Here is a 27,876-nt window from a genome sequence, read left to right on the forward strand (position 1 = left end):
GGACAAAAGAGGTCTTTTTGTGCAGAGATTTTACACACTTCTTTAACCACTTCCTGGCCTTGAAATGCTGTTTGATTTCAGAAGCCTGGTCAATTGCTTCATTTTACAGGCTTTGGGCAACATAATCTCTGATAGTGTTTGAATATATGGCAGATTGTTGGTAAACAGCACTTGATCTTTCTTCTAATTAAAATTGATGGAAATATTATAAAAATTTGTAGAGCACGTCAAAACCAAATGGCACTGGATTGATTTTTAATCCCAGTAAAAATACCAGCATTTTGTGGGTCTTTTTGCTTAGAAGCAGTCTTACCTGTGTGGTTAGGAGGCTGATAGTAATTTTGATTAAGGTAAGAGCATTGTTTCCAAACTATGTTTTTAAATGTTCTTCACATCCCTAGGCAAGCACATAAAAAGGGATGTAAAGCAAAATCATGTCAGTTTTGGAACTTATATTGCATCTTAATAGGAACATACTTTTAAAGAATATGGAATAGAGCCTTTCTGTATGGTATGATGGGTTCTGGTATTTACTTGCCAGAAAGCAAATACATCAGTAATGTTTACTGGGGAATATTAGCTAAAGTATTATTTTAATTATCTGAATTAAGCTGATTGTTCATAAGAAAATTTGACATTTTTGCATGGAAATGTTCCAGAACTGACTTAATCAAAACAGACTCTGCTTTTGTGTGTGTTTAACTGAGAAACTAACTTACAAGTAAATGTTGAAAATAATATTTACAAATTTTCATTGATTGTTATGAATTATGCATCCTGAAACATATATGAGTATGTTTCAGGTTAAAATGTAAATTTATAATATTGTTTTTTTAAAACAATTGTCAAATTATTATATAGATTAAAATAGGTACAAATACAATAAAACATATATATAAATATTTTCTATACTTAAAAGTGATTTTTTAATAATGACAAGGGTTTGTAGAAACAGGGAGGAATTCAGAACTGATGATCAAAACTAGACAAGAGCAGATGTCATTGGACAACCTCCCGTTATTTTCTGTTCTGCTTTGTCAAGAAGCATCAACTGCCCTCTGCATTTTTGTCATCATTGGCTGGTCCTTGTAACCCTGTGTGGTTTTCAGAAGAGGAAAATATGTGTCACATTGCTCCAGCCCAGGCGGTGATATCAGGTGGTCCTATGCAAGCTGGCCCCTTGATATTAAGATGCATGAATGCTAACATGGGCTGGTCTCACAAAACACATCATATTTCAGTGTCTTGCTCATTCCACTTATCCTGTAAAGTGCTGGAACTGCTCTGGAAACAAATAATACAAACCTGTGGAGACACTGCCCACAATTACAAGTGGAAAATGCACTGTATGCTCTCTATGTACTGCACTGTGTACTCTTTATATACTGCCACTTTCCACTGTCATCATTGATTTGCACAGCGTGGGTTTATGCCAAGACGCTTCTTAAACCACTTCTAAATTTCCCTGTGATATTGATCAGGCACAACTCCTGTTCTATTTAGATCATCCTTAATTTAGAACTGCCTACATGACTGACAGCTAACAAGTAAAAACCAAGGCTTCCAAGTGACCAGAGACAAAACAATGAATATTGTTAAAACTTTGGCATTTGTAAGCTACATCCTGAGGAAAATATCTTTTGTGCTTCTTTTTCTAAAGTCTATTTAGTAACAAAAGTTGCGTTCTTCAAGACATTTTTTTTTATTTCTTACCACACTGTATGTTGAATCCCTTGGGACCTCACAAAACCGTTTCTTTAGATTGTAATTTGTGCATGCACATGGAAACTGAGTATTATTTTTGTTTAGCTCCTTTTCCACTGTGTGGCATTGCATCTTCCACAGCATTCCATCTACAACAGAAATCAAATAAAAACATAGAAACTCGGATCTAGAACCTTCAATATGGACCAAATCCTGAGAATATTTATTTATTCCTTTGCTCCTTTTAATTGGCCAAAATTCTCCCCCCTGAGATCTTTAGCAATATCCTTTTTCCAACTCATTTTAGTAGCAATTGATCTGTCTTCAACAGGTAGCTCAAACTTGGAGGACAAAGCAAACCCTATGGAGTGTTCAAATAATTATCAGCTAGCTCTTCCCAATAACCTACTTCAATACCAGAAAAACAAAAGCAAACTAAACTATGAAAAAGATTGGGGAATGGAATTCTTTTCATATAGAAAATCCCAGGAAATTCTCATTCTGAATCATGATGGATCTTGAGAAATACTTGAATTGTTTTATGGGATGAAAATCTTCCATATTTTAGCTCAGAGATGCTAAAAAACAACATGTCATTTTCATGTTTTAAAGGTTCAGTTCAGGATCTACTGCTTCTAAATTTTGAAAATTAGAAAACTTGGCAAATATCTCTTTCCCTGTAGAGATATTCCATTTCAACCGCTCCACAGTTTTAGTTTAAATAGTCACTATCTTTAAGCAGTTCACTAAATATCACCAAGAATACATAAAATGCTATTAATGGACTTTGTGTTTTTGTCTTTCTCCTGGCAGATGCCAATGATTCCAGTAGCTGGGTAGGTGGTGAATCTGTGCTCCTACAACACTCCAATAAAGCTGCAGCCAAGAACACCAGCACATAGTCTAGCTGCACCATTGACATAATGGGGTCACCACTAATCACTTGAGAAATCATGAATGCAATGAATGGATTTTCAAAGAACAGATTTTAAAAATGCATTGCAAATGCATTTGTAATTTTGAGACTAGACCTATATGCTTTGTGAGTTATCTGCAATCATCAATTATCATCAGTACTCATTAAAAATAATGTAACTCAGCCCTGGAAGAAGTCATATTAAGGGACTCACAGTTGATCCATAGAAGCATATTAAACCATATTAAGCTGTTAAACTGTAGTGTTTGTAATTAAAAGCTCATAATACAGAACAAATTTCAAAGGTGGATAACAGATCACTGGTCAAAAACATTCCTAACTACTTCCAATATAATTGACACCATCCAAATGTTTTAAAGGTCTTTTTTAAAGAAGAAACAAATTACCTGCTGCCAGGCCACAGGAAATATTTTGAATAATACCTAAGTATGTCTATTGAAAGTGCTAATTTGCAAGCTCATTTTAGGCCTCAAGCACTATTTCTGAGAGTCTCAGTGCAAAACCTATTCAAATTTTCTCACAGGAGGACCTTTATTTTGACCTCATAACATCTCTGGTTGGTTCACATCAGCCTTGAGACCTAAGCAGATCAAGTGTTTTATGGACTCTAGCACTGTAAAAATACCAGGACTCCCATTAACTTTTTCAGCTGCAGGAATTTTTTCAGCTTTCAGTGACCAGAACCCTCTGTTCCTACATGAAATGAGAAGTTCTTCAAGAGCTTAATGACCCATATAACAGAAAGGAATCTGCCAACCTACATCAGATAATAGCAGCAGATCTTGAAAAATTAATCCTTTACCAAATGAGATTTTTTTAATAAGTTCTGATTGATATACACATTTCTGGTGACTGCAGTATTTGTAGAGGTCATAGTCTGTGGGGGTTTTCCCTCACATCATGCTGCATGACATTTAGAATGTTCCACACAGATTCCTGCACAGTCAGACTCTTATTCCTGTATTCAGAAATAAAATCATAAATTCTGTTTTTCCACTGATTGCGAACCTGTTAATAAATATTTATAGCACTTGATATATGCATATTGATAAGAGTTGGATGGACAGCACAATCCTTGATCTTTTATTGATATTCAGGCTTCTTCAAAGATTACTTGCAAGCAGCAGCACTCTAATCAATTTGCCAAACATGACCCAAGACACCTCATAGCCATTGCACTCATAGGAAAATTGTAATGCCAAAGGGAAGGACAAATGAAGCAACCAAGTCACATACATAGCACAGGCAGGCACAAGATGATTTGCCCAGCTGGAGCCAGGAGAGCCAGGAAACACTTTAGTTCCACCTGATCTGTCCTGTAATGCTAAGTCCTACTTCTCATACTTTCTTTTAATAAGCACAGTACAATATTATAATAAGAAGAAACCAAAAATTCTGGACCTACTGTGACACAAACTTTTGTGAGTACCACAGAATCTGGCCAGGACATGTTTTGCCATAGGCTGGGGGAATGAACAGCTCATATTTACTCTAGATTATGCATTTTTGCTGAGAATGATAAAATACAGCTTCAACAGTAAGTGAAATGGGTAAGCTCATCATAAAGAGTCTGACTAGAGAGACTGTAGCAGGGAACATAGGCAGAGGAGAAATCCTAGGCCACTAAAAGTTTTCATTACAAAGAAATGAAAGAATTAAACTCTCCAACTAATTTTCCTTGCTATAGCCATCCTAAAAAGAAAATTCAAAAGCTTTCACAGTGAATGATGATGTAACCATCATTATACTTCAGCAGCACTTAATAAAGGTTGAGACCAAGTGTAATTACAGTTGATATAAAATAAATTTAACTTCAATTTTTCAATCAATTTTTCTAGCACAAATAGCTGACTCCAGGATACATTAATCCTGACAGTTTAAATCTTTCAAAATATAAAACCATTATATAAAACAGGTATGATTCCATAATTAGAAATCAACATTTGATAAAGAAATTTGATTATACAGAAGGACTAAAAATAATTTATTTGCGCTGTACTCCGCCTGAATAGCAGCAGGCTTTGGAGAACCATATGAACCTTTTGAAAACTCTGTCACTGGAACCGTAACTTTTGAACTTATGGAATAGAAAAGTGGCCAGGCAAGTATTGATTCCGTACAGATTACCTTCCACATTACACTGGGAGAACTACTCAAGCTATTGCAGTTGTTATATGTAGAAAAATAAATGACTGGTGAAGTTTCAGAGTGGATAGTTACTAGAGACAACAGCTATGTAGGTATTTATTGTGGTTTGCTGTTGTTCAAATTGAAGAGACGTCCATTAGATTAGATCTCTGCTTGTACCTAAAATACAAGTTCAAGCAATAAAGTTAATAATTCATTGGTATATTTTGTCTGGCATGATACCACTAAGTCCTACTATCAACTGCACAAGGGAAAACTGCTGTCACCTTCCAACAGACACAGCTCAGCATCTAATGCTTCCTCCCACGCCTGTAGATACCCAGGACAGAAGGACTACCTGGGTAATCCCTTAACAAGAAATAAAGCTGTCCCTTCCACTGCTGATTCCACATTCCTGAATAGGAATGTTGTGGTTTTTTTGCAGGGGAGAAATTGGAAATATATTTCCATGCACTGCCATTTACTATATTGAACCATGCTGAATTCCTAAAAGTATGTTTTTCACATGTTTTAGTATTCCTGGTCAACATGTAAAATAGTCAGCTTCAATCAAATGGCAATGCAGTTTACAGTGAGAATTATTAAACATGTTTTAATGAATTGCACAAACAATCTTTAAGTTATCAGCAGTTCCACATAATTTATTTACATATTTCTTTTTCATCATTATTAGCACCAATATTGCCATCTGCATTACAAATACCAGAATTTGAAAACTCATATACTGAAAAAATGCACAAAGCCGAGCTATGTATAAACATTATTTGGAATAAGTGAGTAATAGAGTAAAAAATTCCAGAACCTCATGTACAATCCTTCATGACCATTATTTACAGTGATTTCAACAAAAATAAGAATTTATTTTCCTGGAAACCTGTGCAAAGTGACATCATGGTCTAAGAAGCAGATTTCAAGCAAAGCACAACTCACTGTGATGGGCTTAAAGACACAGCCATAACTGTCTTGGAAGTGAAGAACAAAGCCTGTTTTTAAGTGGCTGTGCTTTGCTGAAGAAAATTTTTATTTCTTTATTTCCTGTATGAAAGACAATAGTACCTAAGTCCCATGCCTACTTAAGAACTCCTTTGATCTATAAGATGCAAAATAAAAAGATGGCTGATTTTCCTTATTTCCAGTGAAAACTAATTTTCACCCACAGTATTTAGATACTGTGATACTAGATGGTTCCATGGAAGTTGGAAATGACACACATATTTTTCTTTCATCACCTAACAAATTGTCAGGTACACACTACATGCCTAGGCAGTAGCAGGGAGAAAGAAGGAAGAAGTTTTCTGGTTGTAGCACCTGGGCTTCACTCTTTGTTGTGCAAATTCATATTTGTAGTGCTTAACAAATTAATCAGTAGCACAGTTCTCTGCTTCAGCCTTCACACAGTCTAAAACAGATCTCTCAAAAAGGGTGACAATAAACAAAATATGAAGGGAAAGTGGTGTCAAAAAGAATGTATAGTTACAATGCAATTTTTCAGAAATAAAAGTGTTATTCCCTTAAAAAGTAGGAATTTTATATAAACACAGAGTCTTCAGTTTAGTCTACATAGGTAACAGCTTTTTAATTATACTTTGATATTTCAATATTGTAGCCATACTGTACCTATCTGTGCCTTGAAGTTTCAATATTCTGGACCAGGCGTTTCTTTGTGTCTTCAACATATACTAGGTATTTAAAAACATCTATGCTAATAAATACAGTGGTTAAAATCTTTTCTGCATAAAACTGCAAGTATTTGGTCATTGAAAACTTTCATGCAGTGATATGGAAAGACCTTCAGTGGTGAGAATTCATTTGAGCCAGGACTTTAGATAAATATGTCTTGCTATCAACAAATTTGTATGTGGAAATCACACCAAGACAGGATCACATTTTTCATGCACACAAAATTCTCTTTCACTTTACAAGAAAGTTGGAGGCTGATTTCCACGTACTGTAACCAGCAGTCATTTGATTTCCACAACACTTCAAGGACTCCCATGGCTGATGTAAATATGAAAATAGATCCAATGTCAAGTTTTATACAAGAAAGATGTGTCACTGGCTAGTTCTTGACTGAAGAAACTGCAACACAGTTCATTTGTACTGTTACTTATTTTCCTTTTATTTTTATGAGACTTCCACTTACACAACTTATTCCAGAAAAACATCTTTGCAATGCCATTATGGAAAGGATGAAAATAACAGAATTATAAAAGGGTCTTCTTCTTCTTCTTCTTCTTCTTCTTCTTCTTCTTCTTCTTCTTCTTCTTCTTCTTCTTCTTCTTCCCTTTATTCACAGAAAGGAAAATAAAGATTTTCATACATTTAGGCAACAGTAATTACATATGAGATGTAAACAGAACATTCTCAATTGAACAATCTGAACCACTGACAAGGAAATCAGTGAACAATTACAGTTCAAGTTTACAGATTTTTTTTCTGTTTGCCAAGAATTATGAACACATGTGCAGATCCTACAGGGAGACAGAAATGTATTTCTCAATAAATTAAAGATTCAGTGCTGTCCTCCCTCTTTGCGAGTGGTCACTTTCTCCTCTGCATTCCAACCATTTGTGCATAGATATAGAAAGTAGCAGCGCTTTCATTACTTGCAGCCCACCTGTTTTCTCCCAGAATTACTGCCTTGGATGGTTCCTATGCCATTAGTTTGGAACTGACACTTAACACAGCCAAGGCACTCAGCTCTTTAAGAGGACATCTATTGTTATGTGACCCAAAACTTACTTTTCTTAGAAAAAAAAATAAAAAAAATTATACATACTATGGGGAAAAGGAAGATTCATATGGAAAGGCTGTTATTGATCCAACCCAAATCCTCACCTAAAGGATCTATCATCTCACCAAATGCAGGTCAAATGCAGTCTGGTAAATGATATAAAGAAAATATGAAGAGAGCTGATTTATTTCTCAGTGATTCATCTACAAGGTTAATATAAGTACATCAAGAGAACTGATGTACTTAGAGAAATAAGCAAATCAATTGCATAAATTATAACAATATCTAAATTGTAGCTATAGTAATGTTTTCTCCTGTTTTGATAATCACACCGCGTAATGATGGAAAACATACTCCAGAGGAAAAAAAATCCTTACAACCCTGCAGCTCAATCCAATACTGCCATCTTGTGAAAAAATATCCATTATGTCTTCTGTCGATTACGCAGAGCCATACAACCATAAAATGGTTTGGGTTGGAAGGGACATTAGGGACCCTCTACTTCCAACACCCCTGCCATGGGCAGGATCACCCACCACTAGGCCAGGTTGCTTAAAGCTGCTTCCATCCTGGATTTGAACACTTCCAGGGATGGAGCATTTTCATTCTGCAATCATTTAAAACAAAAGAATAATTCTATTTATACAGAGAAAAAACACCAAAGAAATTGTTTCTCTCAAATAAAAGCCACAAGCTAAATGCCAAAAGCAGAGCCTGATGGGAAGGGGGGGCAGGGAAAGGGAAGGATTGTTTTTTTAATTAAGAACATCTAAAAAAAATTTAAAGCTGCTAAATAAGAGAAAGAAAACAGATTTCTTGCCAAGCAAATTCCACTGAAGATATTTAAATAGCACTTCTGTATTTGGTTTTTATCTCTTGTTTTCATTTTTTTGTTTTCAATTTCAAATCACAGCTGAAAGTATAATCATATATTCAGTTCATTATGAAAAAATATAAGTACTCTTATAAATCACAATGGAACTTCGTTCCTCCAGATAATATTTTATAAATTTTAAGAGTATTTTCAGATACATTGAACAAAAAATTAACAGCAGCAGTAGTAGCATCAAGATGTTGTGTAGTCTCCTTTGCCTCTGTTACACTGTACACACACATTTTTGTTCTGTTTTGGTTTTGGTCTTTTTTATTTTAAATTGCTAAAGACATTTGGAAACAGTATGTATTTTGGAAGTTTTATATGGAAGATTTATGTAGCCTGGCATACACTTGTTCTTCTATTCTCAGTGCACTTACTAAATAGTAAGAATACCAGCTGAAACAAAGAGATGACAAATGTGAAGCTTCTGCAGTCAAAATTTGTCTTGCATTAACAACTTATTTTACATAGAAAACACATTACATGTGTATAAAATTTCATTTTTAGAAGAAAATATTCAGCAAACACAAGCTTAGCCTGCCCTGTCATGATCCTCAATGCCTGGATTATAAAACTTCTTCTGCTGGATTTCAGCACAAAGAGAGCTGTAGTACATTTCTCAAGCAGCTCTGCAGTGGAGAGGAGTCAACAATGGGGTCAGCGATGCACCTTGTGAAACAATAGACTGGATGAGGCAACAGGCGTTTCAATTTCCCTGGAGAAGTTTCACTACCTTTAAGAGTCATTAAACTTTTTCTTGGTTTTCAAAAACAGTGGCATGATGCATTTTTTTTTAGGAAAAGACTCCTGAAGAGTTATATATTCAACATGAAAACTGGAATCTGCAATAGCTCTCTTGTGTTACCTATGTGGTTTCAAAGATTTATTCTGAGAAATTTTAATAATACTTCAGTTCATCTTAAAACATTTACCTAAAAATTAAAAATATTATCCTTATAAATTAACTTACATTTTATATTGCATTGTTTCTACGCAAGAAAATCTTTACCAGTATTGAATATTTCCATCCTACCTTACAGAGAATGGTAAAACAAGGATATATTTCTTTCTGAAGTCCAGCATAACCACATCCTTAGAACAGAGAAGTTTTCTTATGTTGGTTAGCCCTGACTTTCTGGATACAGACAACAGGTTTTAGAAATTTTCAGCTCATTTTGATGCACTTCCTGTCATTCCATGCCATGCAATTGTTTCCCCTTCATTTCCAAATTCATGAAATGAAGAATTTTAGCTACAGCACAGCTCTGTTCACTCTGCAGTTTTTGAATCAGTGCCAGCACTGGTGATGGGGATCTCAGCAGCAACAAGCAGCTACACTCAGGTTGGTGTGAGGCCTCAGAGAGCTGCAGGTTGACCAAATAATCCACACCTTTCAATGTGTGTAACCCATGGCAGTGAGGCCGTCTGCACAGTCCCAAATGTCACTGGGATCAGGGTTAGGGTTAGGGTTAGGGTTAGTGTTGAGTGGGTCAAAGCTCCAGGAGCACAAGGGCTGGAAATGGCATGCCAAGGCAATCCCAGCATGGCCCCAACATTGCTGCTCCTTCTTCTTCCTAAAATCAAGCACCCATGGGTGCTGGAATTCATAAAATTAGTGAGTTTTGAGAAAGTTGTGTAAAAGGCAGGCCCCAAAAGACAGTAAGGACAGTGAAATGCCAAGGCAGCAGAAAAAGTTTTCTAAGCTGTAGCGCAAAAGGGAGAAATAGAACAATAAGGCTCTGTGATTGGCCTTTCTAAGTTGCAAAATGTATATTTTAAGTATACATTTAGAAAGTTAAATATGAATGGGGCTCTGTGCTTTGTCTTTTATAAACGAGGCATTGTATTAGAGAAAAAACTGCTATTGTTTTAACCACAGCTATGTGTACTTCAGGTGTTTGGATAGAACTACTGTCAATATGCTTTTGCTCTGTGTGATTGGATGAAACTTGGACTGAGACTGTCTTGTGTTATGCTGTAGTGTTAAGTTTCCTTAGCATTCTGTTTGATCAGTGAGCTGTCAGCATCTTTCCTCTCCATTGTCATAATAATGTAATGGGACTGATGCCAGAAAAACAAAAGCTCTAGACGCTGATTTCAGGTGTCCCGTCCTATTCATGGCTGTATATAAACTGCCGGCAAAACAATGGGGACTGGAACTTCAGGGTTAGTCTGAGGGTTAGGGCAGTTCAGGGTGACGATTAGGGCTGAGTGAGTAAGAGATCCTACAGCTCCAGGAACAATAAGGCTGTAACAGGAATGGCAAGGTGGTCCCAGCAGGGCCTCAGTATTGCTGCTCGTGCTTCTTTCCAAACTTGACCACTCAAATGGATGGGGTTTTATTGTTAGGGGTAGTGCTGGGGTTAAATTTAGGGTTATATTTATGGTTAGGGTTAGGGTAAGAATTAGTGTTAAGTTTTGCCTTAGGGTGGAGTAATTAGTGATTTGACAATTCTTAATTTCATTTGATGAAATTAAATCTTTCTATGATTTCTATGAAACGCCTCTTTTATTTGCAACTTTTTTTGCTAAGACAGGATATAGGTTTTATTCAGTATGTGCACAGAATAACTCCACTACAAAAGAAGCATTAAGTGTGCATTCAATCAGTGAATAAAGAGTTGATCACATTGAAAAGTTCACCAGTGATATGATTATATAAAAGGATGGATTTCAAATGGATACATTTCCACTTTTTAATATTTATTATCATGCTTATCCTTACCACTGGTGATAAAAAGGTAATCAGTTGCTCTTGAAGCAAATATTTTTTAAGCAAATATTTAACACTCCTAAAATGTTCAGAGAGGTAGTCAGCTTATTCTAAGAAAGCAGATGGGAAAACCCCTACCATTTTTGGCAGATCCTTCCCATTGCCCCCAAAATGTACATTTTCTATGTAAAACTTAAATTTATCTTTTAGCTTTGAAGTTTTGTTATACCTGTTTTTGCATCTTGCTATTTCTCATCAGACTCAGGGTTAGATATGCTCCCTAGAAACACACAAAAATGTTATTATCTGTACCCTGCCTGATCTGTGTAAATTTTTCTTAGTCTGAATTCTATTTAGTCTTTAATTCTCCAACTGGACATTTTCTCCAGCTTTTAATAACCAGCGAGGGACTTTTACACAGGCAGTGGTAGGACAAAGGGGACAGGTTTTAAGCTAGAAGAGGGCAGATTTAGATTAGATGCTACAAAGAAAATCTTTACACCACAGAGGGTGGGGAGGCTTGAAAAGAGGTTGCCCAGAGAAGATGTGGGTGCCCCATCCCTGCGTTCAAGGCCAGGCTGGATGGGGTGTCGCAGACATCTTTTTGTGAAAATCCTTTTCTTGGGATTTTTTCTTCCTGAGAAGCTGAGAGGCCTCAGGAACAAAATGTAAACAATGATTATCTGATGCTGTGGAATGCAACAGGTCCATCTGTGATTGGTCTCATGTGGTTGTTTGCAATTAATGGCCAATCACAGTCAGCTGGCTCGGACAGATAGTCTGAGGCAGCTGCCTTTGATCTGTTCTATTCTTAGCTTAGACAGCCTTCTGAGATGAAACTTTTCCTTCTATTCTTTTTAGTATAGTTTTAATGTAATATATATCATAAAATAATAAATAAAGCCTTCTGAACATGGAGTCAACATTCTCATCTCTTGCCTCACCTGAAAACTCCTGTGAACACCGTCATAGATGGGGCACTGAGCAACCTGGTCTAGTGGAAGTTGTCCCTGCCCATGGCAGGCCATTTGGAAAAAAATGATGTCAAAACTTCTGTCTAACCCAAACCATTCTATGACTATGAATTAGTATTTACCTTTCTCTCACTTTTTCTTTTTCTTTTTTTTATCTCCTACTATTTGCTCCCTACCTGTAGCACTGGCAGCGCCATGCTGAGCCACTGGTCTCCCTGCACCTATGAGGCCGTGCCAGGCTGGCCATGCCACAGTCCGGTGCCCCATGGTGGCCCCGGTGCCAGCCGGCCCTTCTGGGCCATGCCCCAGCATGGGAAGACAGAAGGGATGCCTGGTGTGTCTTCATAAACCACCTTTACTGTGGCTTTTATTATATTTATTTATATGTATAAATAAATATATAAATATTATTATATTTATTATGCTTTTATTTATATTTTTTCCTGCTTAATTGGCTCTTGAAATTTATTGTGAACACTGAATTCCAGTCTATGACTTCAAAAAAACCCCAAGCACAAAATGAAAACAAAACCAAAATAAAAATACCATCAAAAAACCAACAATAAAAACGAATCCCAAAAACAAACAAACCCCAAAATCCAATATTAAAGAAAAAAAAATACCAAAAACCAAAACCACGAACAAGGTGCTGCGGGGTTCTCCGTCCTACGCTGGGGGGCGCTGCCTAACGCCTCCAGAATGCGAAACGGCAGCTCCTGACGAAGTCTGGCTCCTCTCGCTGCCCGTCCGAGCCACTGTTTCCCGTTGCCGTGGTGACGCTCCCGCGGTAGCAGCGCGGCACGGGGCTCTCGTCCTCCCCGTGGAGCTCCTCACCGTCCGCTGCCGGCGGATGCGGAATTTCCGGGCGGAGGGGCGGCCCGTCTCCAGAGGCGGCCAGAAAGGCGGAGGCTCCGTGAGGAGCTTGGCCGAACGACACGTGAGTGGGTACATGAAGTAGACGGGGAGGACCGGAGGAGTGCGGGCGCTCTGAGCGCTGAACTACAACTCCCAGCATGCAAAGGGGCAGAGCCGCTGGCCTGTCAGGAAGCGGCAGTGGGCGGTGCTGCCCTCCGGGCGCGGTGCCTTTCGGGAGATGTAGTTTTCTCTCAGCTGCGATCTGGTGTTCTGTTTCCCTGCAGGAATGCGCTCCGTGTGCCTGGTGTCCCGCTGCAGGAGCCGAGCTCGCTGCCGTTCCCCTCATTGCAGGGGGCAACGAGTTGCGAAAGGAGGGGGGAGGGCCGGTTCCCCCTGCTTGCATCCATCCACAAGTTTTTACCTCTATGGGTTACATAATTTCTCACCATTTCTCTCCCATCATCTCTCATCATTTCTGTGTATCATTAAATCTTAGCCTTATTTTGAGGACTCTGTTTATTTTGGTTCATACTGTATTGAAAGGTATTACTTTTTTTTGGTGTAGCTTTCAAAACAGATAAGACCCTGTGGGAAGTAGAATGTCGGAAGATATTGAAGGAATTGAAAGAGAAGTGGAAATTGAATTAGGCAGAATCAGTGTTTCCTCGTTTGGAACAGATGATCCCGAGCCTGACACAGAGGTATCAGAGGAAGCCTTGAGTGACAGTGAGCCTGTAAGTATTCAGTGAGGGTTCAGTGAGCTAAAACTGCTCCCTTGGATGAGTGAGCAATCTGTATTTTAATCTTACAAGAGACTGGTTTAGGAGATTCCTTCTAAGATTTTCAGATACTAATTTCATATAAATAGGTTCTTCAAGTCCTCTTTCTTGGATGACTTCTTATTTTGGAAAGTGACTTTCCTCTGAATTAAAATAAGTTATTTGGGTCCTTTTCTGGCATTTTAGTCTTGCAGATTCGTAGCATAGGGATTGGTTTGTAGGATGTTAGGGTGATAATATTGATCATAAATCATGTTTCACATGATGTAGACAAAGGCACCAGTGATAAGTGTGTAAGCACTCACATACTGAACATCAGCAATGTCTACCACAATTTGCACATCTGAGTGAAGGCAGACCATTTTCCCAAAATATTGACATTAAAGGCAGTCTTTCGAATAGAAAGTTTCTATGTAATAAAGAATACTGAAGCATTGATTCTACATGCATACTTTAAACATAAGTAAATTTAAAGTTTATTTATCCTGAAAGGAAAAAGATCCTGTACCTCACAGGTATTTGCTAATTTTTGTCTTATCCTCCTTCTTTAATTTCTTGGTCCAACACAGTTTTAAACACAATAATTTATTGAAATGTGCTTCTGGAGAGAGTGCAAGATACAATACTAAAATTTAATTTAATTAGAATGTAATTAAAATTGGAATTATGAATTGTTCAGTGGGTGGTAAGAAAATGAGAAGAGTATAGGAATTTAGAAACATTTTGGTGGAAATTGCTGCTAAATCTCCATCAACATCAATGCTTTATAGGTGAAGCTTAAACAAGTCTTTATTGTCTTATTTCAAGTATTTACCTCTTTTCAAGCCTGTGAGACAAAAATGTAGAACACATGTCAAGGGTTGTGTTTTTCTAGGTTTCAGGCGACCTACCAGAATCAGTACTTGCCTATTTGAACTTTATCAAGAGCAGCAATCAAGATGCTGAGAAGTTTATACTGCAGGACTTAGAGGATGAGCAAAGCAGAAGTAAGCATTAATCACAGTTAAAATGTTTGTACACCTCATATTGCCAGTGGACATTAGACTAACAAACATCCATAAAATAATGCAAACTACTAAGTAGAAAAAGCAGTGAAACCTATTCCATCAGCTTCTGAATGCATGATGAAAATCTCTAGGAATAAAGCCATGCAGTGCTATCTTCTTGAATTAACATCTGAGCAGAAATTAAACTTTTTAAAAAACTTGTTTAATGTTAAAAAAGGCAAGTTGCAAGGTTAATCTCTTGAGACAGAGCCCAGTCCAGACTCTTCATGAAAGTCTAAAATGAAGTCAGTGGGAGCTGAAATGCAGGGTTCAGATACAATTGACTCCCACAGGATATGTTTAAAGTCTACCTTGAGATGCCCAAGCTCGCATTGGATGAAATGACCATTAATTGGCAAAAAATATATTGCTGTCAGCTGTGTGACTGAAACCAAGCTCTTAGTTTATATGTCACTCTTGGTTCCATTAGTGCAATAGACTTGGTGACCAGAAGTTCAACATTGACTACAAATTTTGAAATTTGAGGAACATCCCTATTTATTCTTTTTTTGTAATGCAGTCTTACTCTTTTTAATTGTTCTTTGTCGTCTTTTGACCTATCTGATACAAGTGCTGCTGTATTTTTCTGCACAGAAAATGTTCTGCTGTGTTTCATGATGTGGAATTTTCTTTCATATTTGCTATCACTGTATTCTTACAGTATCATGTCTGTTTCTGTTACACACATTTCCTGCTTTTAATGCAGATAAATGATTCCGATACATATTTAAGTAAAACTGGGAGAGAAGGAAAGGGAAAAAACCCACTTTATTTTACTTTAAACATATTGAGTAGATAACCAGTGTAGACCAAAACTGACCATTCATAAGGGATTTTCTCTCTGTGGACTAAATTTTTTTTTTATTTTTTCTTTAGATTACATTTATGAAGTAGTTTCTTGCCATCCTTCTGAATTGAAGGAAGATACAAAACAATTTAATGAAAAGGTATTTTTAATTTATACCCTACTTATAGGGAGTAAAATTCTGTTAAATAATCTAGATAACTTGCCTTAGTGGCCTGCTAAGGAGATCTATAAATGTGTCAGGTTTTTTTTCTGTAAGATTGTCCATAAGGTACTAAGATGAGTTTCTATATACAAATCTTTAGAATTAGGACATCAACTGTAATACACCATGTCTATAAGCTTTCAGATTTGAATTAAATTACCTGAGATATTGAGCACAAAAATAAAAAAATAAACAAAACTGAATAATCTTTTATTGATAGTTATTTGGAGAATATTTTCTTAATGATGATAGCACTTTTAAGCTTCTCTAATCTTATTTTTTATGATGATCAGAAAGATGTGCTACTATTAACCTTGCTCCTAATATATTCCATTATTTTGTAGAAAATATAGACATAGCAATCTCTGTACCTTTCAAAGACAATTCAAGAGTTATGAACATGAGTGCTTCTATATTTTCATATGATTTGACTGAATAACTCACTGAAGTTTTCTTAGAAAAATATAAAACTGTATTTAATTTATTCACTTATAATTTGCTGCCTGGCTTTTATTACTGAGCACTCTTGCAAACATAATTTTTTTGTTCTCAGAAGACTATTGTTTAAAACAGCACAATTACTTCATGTGACTTCAGCTGCATTACAAATATTAATGTAGGCCCAAAGCATGTGATGAACAGATGATAAATGAGCAGGAATAGATTACTTGCCAGTAAAGAACAATGAAATAAATATAGCAATCCTTCTGCCCATAGTATTATTTTGAAATAGTCTTCTTAAAAATTTGCTCTGTAACTAGTTCTTCCCCAGTGTGCATAACAGTATTCATGCATATTTCTTGGTTTCCCAGAAAGTAAAATAAATCGCAAATGCAAGACATTCATTTTTCCAAATCAAAATATTAAATATATTTTAGAAACACATAGAAATATTATGCAATTTGATAAATAGTACAATATTTGTTACTCTAGAAAACAATATTTTGACTGATGTGTTAGCATTATTCAATGTGTAAGGATTCCAGTCAGTAGTAAGTTTTACCTTGTTGTACAACAATCCTGTGGAATCCTTACACATCCTTGTTCTGGAAGATTTTTATTATGTTCTGCTTTTAAATTTTTTTTTCTTGTTTTTTAATAACAATTTTAAACTATATTAGATACCACTTGAAGTTGAAAATAAAGATTTGCAGCTTGCTACAACACCTGATTATAGTCAGTCCATCAGTGATGAAGCAGTCACTGATGACCACTTACTTACAGGTAGGCAAGCACATTATTAATTTGGTTGGGTTGGTCTTTAACATATCACTGTTTCCTGCTTTTCTGTTGTCATAAGTGTCATAGCATTTTTTAAAAGAATTTCACATTGCAGTATACAGCAGGGCTTGATACTTGATGGATTTGACATAAACAAACACATTTGCCTTTATCTCATTTCAAAGTCACAAAATCATCGTAGAAATTAGTGTCAAAAAATACCACTCAAAAATGAAAGCTGCTCAGAGGCACTAAGCAGGTTCTGCTTTGGCCACAGATTTTTGTTGTTGTTTTGGTTTTTGGATCTTGGTGGGGTTTTTTTGTTGTTTTTTTTTTTGTGGTCACATTGGCTGAGAATGTTCCTTTGCCATGAGCTTTGGATGAGTTGGCTGGAGCATATCAGCGCTACAGCACTAAAAGCCACAGGAGACATCCTCTGCAATCCTGAATTGTACATTTTTAGAATAAGCATAGTAGTTGCAGAGTCAGTAAGTGTGGAACTTACTGAATAATAATAAGACATCTCTGATGGAAAGGACTTGTGCTGCAGTTCTGATTTCCTATATATATTATATAATACATATAGGAGATCAGATATGTATTGCTGGCTATACAATCATAGGATCTTTTTCTTGTCAAATACCTTAAGACTGTTTAATGTTCCCCAGTGCTTATTAGGAAATTAAATATAATGTTTTCTTGGTTGATTAATAGCTGATCTTGAAATGAGAATAAGTCTTGCCCATTGTGAAATAGAAGAACAGTGTAGACGAGCACTTGAGCTTGAAGATGAGAAGATGAAAAAGTGGAAAGCTGAGAGAGAATCACGGGAAAAACAGAATGAAGAGGAACATGCAAGAAGGGTGAAGCATCTGGAGCAATTTGAGGCTGAAAGAATAAAGTTAGATCTTCTTCATAAGGTAATGAATGATATTAAGCCAATCTGTTCCAGTCTAGACTATCTGAATTCTAGCTCTAATGTGAAAAAGGGGCTACTATCTCAAATTGCATCACTGTCCTAAACCCTATCTACTTGTGCTGCAAGTGAGTCATAAAATGCATTTAAGTGCAGTCCATTGGCTTTTATGTGCTTACTGTTTTAATCAATAGTGAATGAATTTGCTATGCTACATTTTAAATTATTCCTTAAGCTTTGCCCTTACAAAGCTTTTATATTATGAAATCAGCCAAAGTACTGGAAATGAGAGTTGTGCTGAAATTAATCACAAATGAAAAATGGTCACTGTGCCCTAATAGAAAATACTTAGCTAGTTTGGGCCTCCCACCCCAATTTCACATTTCCATGTTAAAATCTTAATGGAAGTAATCAGAACCAAAATTATTCAGTTCAGCAATGCTGGTACTGTTCTTCACTAGGTAAAAGTTACAATACTTGCTGTCCCTATCTTTATCTGGGAAACTTACTCAGGCTTCATCTACTGATGAATGCCACACCAAATGATGACTCAGCACATTGGCTGGTTGCGCTCTCAGAATATCTAGTCATGTTTTGCTGTAGTGAGTGGAGCATCATAAAGGATAAAAGAGTGTAAGAATATGAAGAAATTTAACTCTCAGATATTATACTTGTGAGGCCACAGAATTTTATTATTAAGCCTAAGTAAGTGTGTTTTGAAAGATGCATTAACACTACATTTTCATTAACTAATTTGTGGCTTTCTGAAGAGGTGGGTGCCTTGGCAACAGCAAGGTAATTCAAGTCACCAGGAGTAAGGAAGGGCTTAGTAAATGCAAAGACTTTTGGTCTCTGAAGGCCAGTTCCATGTCTGCTACAGCTCTCTTTTCAAAAGGTCAGAAAAACTGATAGGGCTTCTTGACTCTTTGCTGTTGCAAAACATTTTTGGGTGTAGGATGGCTTTCTCTAGGGAAAGATGGACATGGCGATGTTTAAGCACTTTGATACTGCTGTTGCTGGAACGCTTCTTTTGGAGGTGACAAATAGAATCCAACTTTCCTACTGCAGAAGGATCTAGATGCCTGGTCTCTCTTGCTGGTCTGAACAGCAGGCATCTGAATGCCCATGAAAAACAGTGCTTAGACATGTGGGAGACATTAGGCTCCAAGCTGAAAGTGGTTGCTTTTACTACTTCCTTCATATCCTCCATATTTGATTTGGTTGATATATCTTGGTTCCACCAGGAATTATGTGGTTCTGGATCAGCCTGGGTTTTAGTTATTTACCTAAGTAATTTTGTGGCTGCTAACTTACAGTCTGATTGAGAATTTTTCCTGATTGAGGTTATGTTGGGCAGGGGGGGAAATGCTATTTACTTGCAAATAGTGAGAAAGAAGGCTTCAACTTTCATTTTCTGTTTAGAAACAATTTCAATCAGAAAAATTTTTTTAGCTTTAGTGAACAAAATTCTCATTTGAAGGATTTTAATATTATCAGCTCATACCAGTGCAATTAAAGGGAGATTGTTTATGCTATTGTTCAGATATGTTTCTGGTTTTTGCCTGTACTTTGAATGGTTTGGTAACTAGTATTCATTTTAAATAGTAGTACAGATCTTGGAGAGGAAATTGGCAGCTGTTTGGGTCAGTACCTAGATGCTGACTTTCTGAAGGTATGCATCTCTCAGTGCTTGACAAAATCTGCATTACTGATGCAAGTGTCCTGTTGTTTCTTTTGATCCACACATGGCTCAGTTTCTCATTTAAATTCAGGCATTCACAAAATTGGATTGTTGGAAAGTCAAGAAGATGGGTGAGATGGAGAGAGAGTGTTTTGTGTCATTCTGGGTTTTGTACAGTATTCATTTAAGCTAATTTGTTTTGCAGAAACGCCAGGCTGCAATAGAAGATGAGTTACAAAAAGGGGAGGAAGCTTGGAGAGACAAAATGAGGCGACATGAGGTAAGGTTGTACAGTGAGCTTCTGTCAAATGACCGTGAGGTTACTGTTAAATATTTGAGAATAAGTGTTATCATGTAATGCTTAATATGCTAGATTCTGTTTGTGAATGATAAATATGTGCCAACACCTGTCCCATTTAAAAAGTGGTTGAAATCTATCCTAATTGTTTTGGCCTAGGAATTGATCATGAAGCTACAGTTGCAAATGGAGGAGGAAAGAAAGGCCTTGGAAGAACAGAAAGCAAAAGAAAGACAACAACTGGCTGAACAACAGAATATAGCAGCTGTGAAAATCCAAGCTAGATTTAGAGCGTTTTTAGTCCGTAAAAAATATGCTCCCATTTTGAAACAATGGAAATATGAAATGAGAAAGAAGCAGAAAATATTAGAGGAAATAGAGCAAGAAATGAAAGAAGGAGAGGAAAAACTGAACAGGCAAATGCAAGAAAACAGGTTAAAGGGAGAAGAGGAAAGAAAGAGGCAAGAAGAACTTGAAAGAAAACAATATTTGAAACCGGTGAGGAGGCGTGAGGAATCTGAGAAAAAGAAAGAAAGCCTGAGATTGGAAAGAGAAAAACAAGTGCAAATAAGAAAAGAAGAACAAAGAAAGTTAGAACAAAAAAGAGCAGAAGTTGTGATGTGTGAAAATGTAGAAAATAACATAGAAGACATAAAAAAGGATAATAAGACAGAAAATATGAAAGTAATTAGAGAAGAGAAGGAGAAACTAAATAAACAAGTAGAGGAACCAAAAGAAAAGCATGCTGAAATGATGGATGAAACAAATAATTGGATGATTCCAGCAGAAAGAAATTTGACACCAAGCGTGCTAGGCTCTGAGAAGGAACACCCTTCTCAAGTGAATAATGAGAACTTATACATTAATTCAGTAACACAAGTAGAAGAACATTACTCACAAACAAGTTATCTTGATAAAGTTTCAAATGGCCATATTTCAAAGGATGAATCTCTTAACTTTGCTGCTAATGTCATGGCAGAAAGTAAGACAAACTGCCTATGCAGCAGCCCTCCAAATGTCCAGCCATATGCAAATAACAGAGAAAATAATGATCGATTTTCTCATGAAACTATGAAGAAAACTTTATTTCTGATGGAAAATGCTATTGAAGAAGTCAGAGACACCTGGGACAGTAGTCAAGATGTGGCAGATTCTTCTAGTAAAGTAACTTTTCCTGATGATATTGAAAAGAAGAGACGAAACTGGATGAACAGGTGCAAATCTTGGTCTAAAATATATGAAGAAAACCAAAGAAAGCAAGCAACTATAAGAAAACGACTAAGGAAAAGTTCATTCAGCAAGATGCCTCCACTAAGTACAGAGAAGATAATTCATAGTGGCCCTTGGAGTACTTTGCTACAGGTAACTGGTAATATGAAAGTTTAAGAATGAAATGGGAGACATACTTCCACTTTTTTTGTTATCTTCTCTTTTGGTATGTTGGCAGAATGCTTTATTGTTGAGCAGGAAATAGATATTGTGTCAGGTCCTGTGCCCAGGTGCAGAGTAAGTGCAATGACAATGACTTTTAAATTCCAGTGAGTGCTGTGGAACAGACTGATGTGGCATTAGTCTTCAGATGATTGATAATATTACCCCTTTAAAAGGCAAGATCTCTTACATTCTGCTAAATTAACAAGGTTTTGCCTTTGTATAAAGGCCCACATTTCAGTTCCTGCTCCCTTCAGAGTTTTAAGAGCAATAGTCTCTTCTAGAAACAAGATATTACTGATCAGCTTATAGATAGTGTTTTGCCATAAAGGACATCACCTGGTTGCCAGGACTTACTTTTCTTACCACTTATTAACTTATTGTATGCTTGCTCTGTGCTCTCATCTTGATTTCCATTCTGAGATGCCTTTACACACTTCTAGTCTGAATAATTTTTGTCTGTTCTACACTCATGATTTATGATACTGTGACTATTGTTTTCATGCTTGCCTCTCCCATTGGACAGATCAAACCTATCATTGCTATTCTTTTCTATATGAAAAGATTGACATTAGTTGCTTGCATTTTATCAAGCCTTAGTGGTTTGTAGTTTTGTTTTCTTTTTCATCCTAAAGAAAATTACCATAATATGATGTTGTGCAACAAATATTCAATATACAAAACATTATTTTTATTTATCAATAAATGCATGTAGGTCACAACGCTTACACTCGAAGATTTGCCAGCTTGTAGCCTCTCAACCTTATCTGAGTGTTCAAACCTTCAAGTTTTGACTCTGAGGCGCTGTGGACTGGTTGCACTGGAAGGACTAAGTAGCTGCAAAGGCCTGAAGTATATCAATGTGGAGGTACCAAGCATATTTGATTCTTTGTTATAACATGGGGAGAACTGCCAGTTTTGCTCCTTAGTTGATTGTTCAGTAGTCCAATTGAATATATAACTTTTAGCCTTAAGAGCATAGGAATAGCAACAAAATACTCCCAAATGTGAACAAAGTTATACAAGCAGATTCACAGTGCTAATAACAAAAAACTACATGCTGCAAATCATTCAACCTATACTAAGAAAATAGCAGGCTGTGCTTAGCATTGATATAGATCTTTGTTTCCTCAGTCTCTGATGAGTGGGCAGATGCTGCTCACCATAGCAGGTGCTCAGCTTGAGCAAGAATAGGTAGAAGGAAGAGTCCTTTGCAACATGAATACATGTTACATGTATTTTTATGTGTAAAAGTACACCTTGAATATTAATTAAAATTAATAAAGTATATGCTCAAGGAATAATACATATAGTGACTTACACCAGAGGCCTAATGATTAGGTGTTCACTACTGTGCAGTGTTTTACATGCCTTGTTTAATGACTAAAGAGAACTTTTTCTCTGTAATGCATCTTTGTTCCAGAACTTGGCAGTTTACATGAAACAGCTTTGTTCATATTTTTAATTTCATGTGTTATAACAACACCATTTTCCAGATGAAAAGACCAAGCACAGCAAATAGTGAAAGAAAAATCTGAGAAAGCATTATTAAAATGGCCTGGGGAAGGGGATGTTTAAAATGCAAGATCCCTTGGAGGAATAATATTAGCTTAGAACAGTGTTAATGTTTGTGACCAAAGTACCTCTAAATGCAGACTTTTGCTATTAGTAAATAGGATTCCAGCAAAATTACATTTGTCTTCATTAGCATCTAGTAAATATGATGTTTCTGTGCAGTTTTTAGTTCAGTCTCCGAGGGTTTCGGGAGGTAGGAAATTGTGTATGGAAAAGACTGCTCTGTTCTTCTTTTTTATGCTCTTTTTGTTTCAACTTTGGACATTTTCAGAGCCAGAATGAAGTTCAAGATACATTCTTGTTCTGTTTCAGCAGGATACAAAAGTTCATTTCTAGGACTCATCTTTTCTTTTTTTTCTCCAATGGAAAAATAAAGATGCCCTTACTCCTAGCTAAGAGTTTAGGATAAAAATAAGCAATAAAGGCAATATACTATATTTTACTCAGTTCTCTACTTCACTTCAGATGCTATTTAATATTCTCATTTTCTTTTATTGCAGGACAACAACATTCAGGTAATTGACTGTGCAAATCTGGAAAATCTCTGTATTCTCATTCTGAATAAGAACCGTCTTTCATCAGTTTGTGGCTTAGATGGATGCAAAAATCTCCAAAATCTTGAACTTTCCTACAATAGAATCACTCGAATCGGTAAGAAAATTATTCCAATTTGTATAACAATATTTATGCAGTTTATATTCAGAATTTTACACCCCTTGAATTTAGAGCCACTCAGCTGCTAAGCCCAAAGAGACAGACTTGTCAAAAAACCTTCCTTTTAAAGCATGGCTTAGCTACTGCCCTGTATTCCCTCTAGCAGGTCTATATATATATAGGTCTATATATATATGACGATATAACTATTGTCAGCCAAAGAGAATTAAAATCTTTCTGAAAGAGCCACTAACATTGTCTGCACTGAGTCAGCTGGAATATGAGAGTAGGCTGTGTTCAGCTTATCTATAGACATAATGAAAGCAAAGCCTAGCTGTGCAACTGCAGGGAACTCCAGTGTGTTCCTGACTGACACAGTAAGTAGTTATATAGAAATTGTGTTGCCTGTCTTGAGTCTGCTGGACAATAGAAAAATAATTAAAAACAATTATTAAGCTCATAGATTAAGCAAATTCACATAAGATTTGTAAATAAGTAGTTTCACTGTTAAATAACACTATGAACATGGATAGTACAGTTCCATGATGAACAGCAAGGGTGTAGCAAACAGAAAATGGGAAAGCTTAAAAAAATCTGTAGATGTAGAAACTTTGATGAAGATATAAATATTTTTGTTGATATGTGTATGTTAGTACTCATGAAGAAAATTTTTAATACCTGAGAATAATAGTCCTGGGAAATCAATGTTTACTGTAAAAACGTATCAGTAGTCTAATGAAGAAAAATAAAATAAAACAGTTAAAAGTTTCATCTGTATTTTTGTGGCAAATAGTGCTTGATAAGATTCTTATTCAGATTGATCTTACTTGATAAAAATGTCTGCAAAATTACTGTAAGAATAGCATCGTTTTAGTGGATGACATTTAAGAATGTGGCGTCTGTGGAGTGTGGTAACATCATACAGGCCAAGTGGGCTAAAATTCTCCAGTACTTTCTCTTTTGTGCAGTGTACTGCTACAATTACTGAGTCTCTAATGAATTGAAGTGGGTAAATAGATGTTCACAAAAGTCATCTTCAAATGTGGGGTTTTTTCCTCTCCAGAATTGCTTTGAGGATTTTATGTTAAAACAGATGCATAATACAGGATGTATTTCATATTGAGTAGTTGCACAGAAAGCGTAGAAATGGATTTGTGAGTACAGATAGTTAGCATATCACTCCCATCTGTAAATCTTGCAGGATGTCCTTAAGCAATTCTGGAAGCTCCAGTACTGTGTAGTAAAGCTTATTTACATTCGTAATATTTACGTTTTAATGAATTATTGCAAGAACTTTCTGGCATATTATGATTTCTCTTTTTATTCTTTTCTCCTGTCATTGAAATATAGCATCAATAGGGGAAAAGTTAGAGTTGCCAAAAACCCCTTAAAATAGCAGTAAGAGAAATAGTCTCAATTAGGCTTTTTCCCTTAGGAATACATGATCACAAATTTAGTAATTGTGACAGTAACACACTGAAGTTGAGTACAAATGCTGGTATTTTGAGGATGAATGCTTTATTTAAAAATTTTCATGCACAAAAAGTAGCATTTTGACTCCAGTTTTCAAATAGGCTTCTGTAGGGTGTCTGTACTGCCATAGAGTGCTGGGTAAAACCCTGGCAGCTCGAGGAATAGCAATGCATAACCATGGATGGTCATAAATGCTGCTTTCAATATACACAGAGAGGAATTTCTTTTTCATCAGACACCTTTTTAATTTAGGTTTTGTTGTTTGAGGATTTTTTTTTTCATTTTTATGTTAACTCTCAGCTTTCCCTCTGTTGTTAGTTGTCTTTGTCACACACAGAAGTGACTTCAGAACTGCATCAATAACTGAGTCCCTAGCTAGCAGACTTCAGCTGCACTTTGCAAAATGCTGAGAACTTCCATAAAGGTTCTCCTTGAATCTTGCTGAAACCATGTATTTGTCAACAGAATGCTTTTCGTATGGCTGCTATAACTTTTGTTTGTTGCATTGAATGTAAAACATACAATGTCTTCTGGAAATATGCAGAAGACTTTCATGCTTATATTTAATTTTGCTTGTGGTCAGAAGAACCAGTAAAATACCATTTGTTTGTGTTACATTATTCTCTCTTGTGTATTTTCGGTGATAATTCCAGAATATTCTGAATGACATTCAGGTGAGGAAGAGTTAAAAAAGGTGATTTGTGCAGCATACAGAGAAGGAAACTTCCAGATTCTGTTTTACCTTCTTGCCTTTTCTTATTGTGTGTGCAGTCTCTCTTCTTGGTCCCACTCCAGGCTCATGGAGTGCTTTTAAAGTTTCCAGTGCTGCTGAACTGAACTTAAACTAATTTAAGCTTAAGGTAATTTAAGCTGCTCTTAAGAGGAAGCCTTAGGAGCAAACACATGAAAACACGAAAGTGTTTCTAACACCACTAGATGGTGCTGATTCCTTTTTTATTTTCATCCAAGAATGAAAGAAAAATACAGGTCAGGATCTTGCAGTCCGGGTATTATGTCATGGACATGTTTGAAATTTTTCAGAATAATTAAAGATTTGTATATTTATTTGCTAAAGCACACTATAGGACATGTATGTTATATTTAAGATGATATCACTTTAATGTCAGATAATTGCATCCTTTTCACTAAATGTTTTCCATTTTTAAAATAAAATTATTGGAACACCTATATTGGGAATTTTTAAAAATTTACTGCTTTTTTTGGTATTTAATGCTTTGCTTCAGTTTTCTGCTTATCATTAGTTTTCATTTTTAAGTCCTTTTCTGTAATCTCAATACTCTATGGTGCAAACTGATATCTGGTTTATAATTTTTTGTGAAATAAAATATATAATCATAGTTTGTTTGGGTTTTTTTCCAGAGGACAGTCACAAAGAGATTCACTACTGTGAATCCAGCAAATTCAGATTCCTTTGGGGAACTTGTGAAATTTTGGGTGAGATAAAGATGCAACACAGTGTTCCCTCAAATAATCCTAAATTAACAAAATTATCAAAGAATACATGAAACAGATGTAAAATTAGAAATTCCTTATTTTAGATATGGTTTGTGAAGGGTATCTCTTCAAAGGCATTTTTACTACAGAGATACAGAAAAGCTGCTTGGATCTGCAGCAAGATAGATGGATCAGTGCCATTGCATGTGTAAGCCTGTGGGAAGACAATGTAATTTTTGCTGTTGTAAGGATAATTTTAGTTACATTCTGTGAGAGAAACAGATGCTCATCAGAATTCCTTTGCCTTTCTTTTGTGTGTAGAGATCGCATGCTCTTTAATGTAGATTGCAGGAGTAAATTTGTTGAGTGGAATGGCTACAGTAGTACAGATTTATTCTTGAAGGCACTAAATTTTATTTATAAATTTTGTTGTTGAATTTGGTATTGGCCTAGGTCTTAGTACAGCTTTTTCTAACCTTGCTAATAAACTTAAAAAAAAACTTTAAAAATGAAATAATAAAAACTAACTTTTAAACATAGGGTTTTCATTCTAATGGATGATTTTAAGAGGGCTGTCAGCATTTCACAGAGTTCAGAGCAGCTGTAAAGTGGTTAAAGCATAGTAAGTACAGTTTATCACTAAGAGAATATTCTCTTCCAATGGAAGTACCAAAGAGATTATGAACTGTTATTATTGCTTGATTAACAGGATCAGAGATTTGTGAACCATATGTGCTGTATATGTGATTGGGTCAAAATACAGTAATTAGTTTTAAACCCTATAAAGAAGTAATATTTATTATTATGTCAGAGAATGTACAGAAAATTCAGAGTTTTCTTAATACTTGAACGACAAAAGATTTTTATTTCATCATGTCTTAAATCTTGAATTTTCAGGTGGTCTGGAGTCACTGAAAAATCTTCAACAATTAATTGTGGACCATAATCAGTTGATCAGCACAAAAGGTCTTTGTGAGGCACCTACTCTCATTCATCTAGACTGCTCTTACAATTACCTTGCACAAGTTGAAGGCATTGAGAATTGTGGCCTGCTTCAAGTTCTGAAGTTGCAAGGCAATAATCTCCAGGAGGTAAAAGCTTTGAATTTAGTGGCTCTTGTGCATATGTCTGCTAACAGTCATATTCTTCAGCATTTCTGAGTGGGTGCTCTTTGATTGGTGTGGGATGTTTCATGCTCCTAGGTAAGATTTTTTTCTCCTTATCAGAGGGTGATTTTTCAAAGATACAAATGACTAGCAGTCAATTGTTTTCTTACTCCCAAATCCTTGAAACGTTGGACTGTCAGTGATTATGGTTCCTCCATCATTTATAGCATTTGTTTTTTTTCTAGTTATGGTTCTGATTTTGTTTATAGTGTAAGAAAATATTATTATT

General features: G+C 36.0%; 2 protein-coding genes across 4 annotated transcripts in view; one reads left to right on the forward strand and one right to left on the reverse strand.

Annotated features, from left to right (window-relative positions):
• Positions 1-370: 370 nt before the first annotated feature.
• TSPAN19 (tetraspanin 19) lies at positions 371-8,409 on the reverse strand. The gene is given in 8 exon segments (XM_064733544.1): positions 371-397; positions 1,714-1,808; positions 1,811-1,853; positions 3,539-3,649; positions 5,439-5,513; positions 6,739-6,773; positions 6,776-6,848; positions 8,344-8,409. Coding segments are annotated over 8 exon segments (525 nt in total).
• Positions 8,410-13,238: 4,829 nt separating this feature from the next.
• The window catches only part of LRRIQ1 (leucine rich repeats and IQ motif containing 1), a 103,129-nt gene continuing 88,491 nt past the window's right edge, over positions 13,239-27,876 (forward strand). For all 3 annotated transcript variants that reach the window (XR_010438659.1, XM_064702023.1, XM_064702024.1), the window contains exons 1-10: positions 13,239-13,676; positions 14,596-14,707; positions 15,644-15,714; positions 16,899-17,001; positions 17,713-17,918; positions 19,801-19,875; positions 20,053-21,255; positions 22,040-22,192; positions 23,400-23,550; positions 27,379-27,572. Coding sequence is in view for 2 of the 3 variants with exons in the window: in XM_064702023.1 (XP_064558093.1) it covers positions 13,542-13,676; positions 14,596-14,707; positions 15,644-15,714; positions 16,899-17,001; positions 17,713-17,918; positions 19,801-19,875; positions 20,053-21,255; positions 22,040-22,192; positions 23,400-23,550; positions 27,379-27,572 (2,403 nt within the window). In the remaining variant the exon portion in view is untranslated. The remainder of the gene's footprint in view (positions 13,677-14,595; positions 14,708-15,643; positions 15,715-16,898; positions 17,002-17,712; positions 17,919-19,800; positions 19,876-20,052; positions 21,256-22,039; positions 22,193-23,399; positions 23,551-27,378; positions 27,573-27,876) is intronic.

The sequence above is a fragment of the Zonotrichia leucophrys genome, chromosome 1A (genome assembly GCF_028769735.1).
Source record: "Zonotrichia leucophrys gambelii isolate GWCS_2022_RI chromosome 1A, RI_Zleu_2.0, whole genome shotgun sequence".
Taxonomy (NCBI): Eukaryota; Metazoa; Chordata; class Aves; order Passeriformes; family Passerellidae; genus Zonotrichia; species Zonotrichia leucophrys.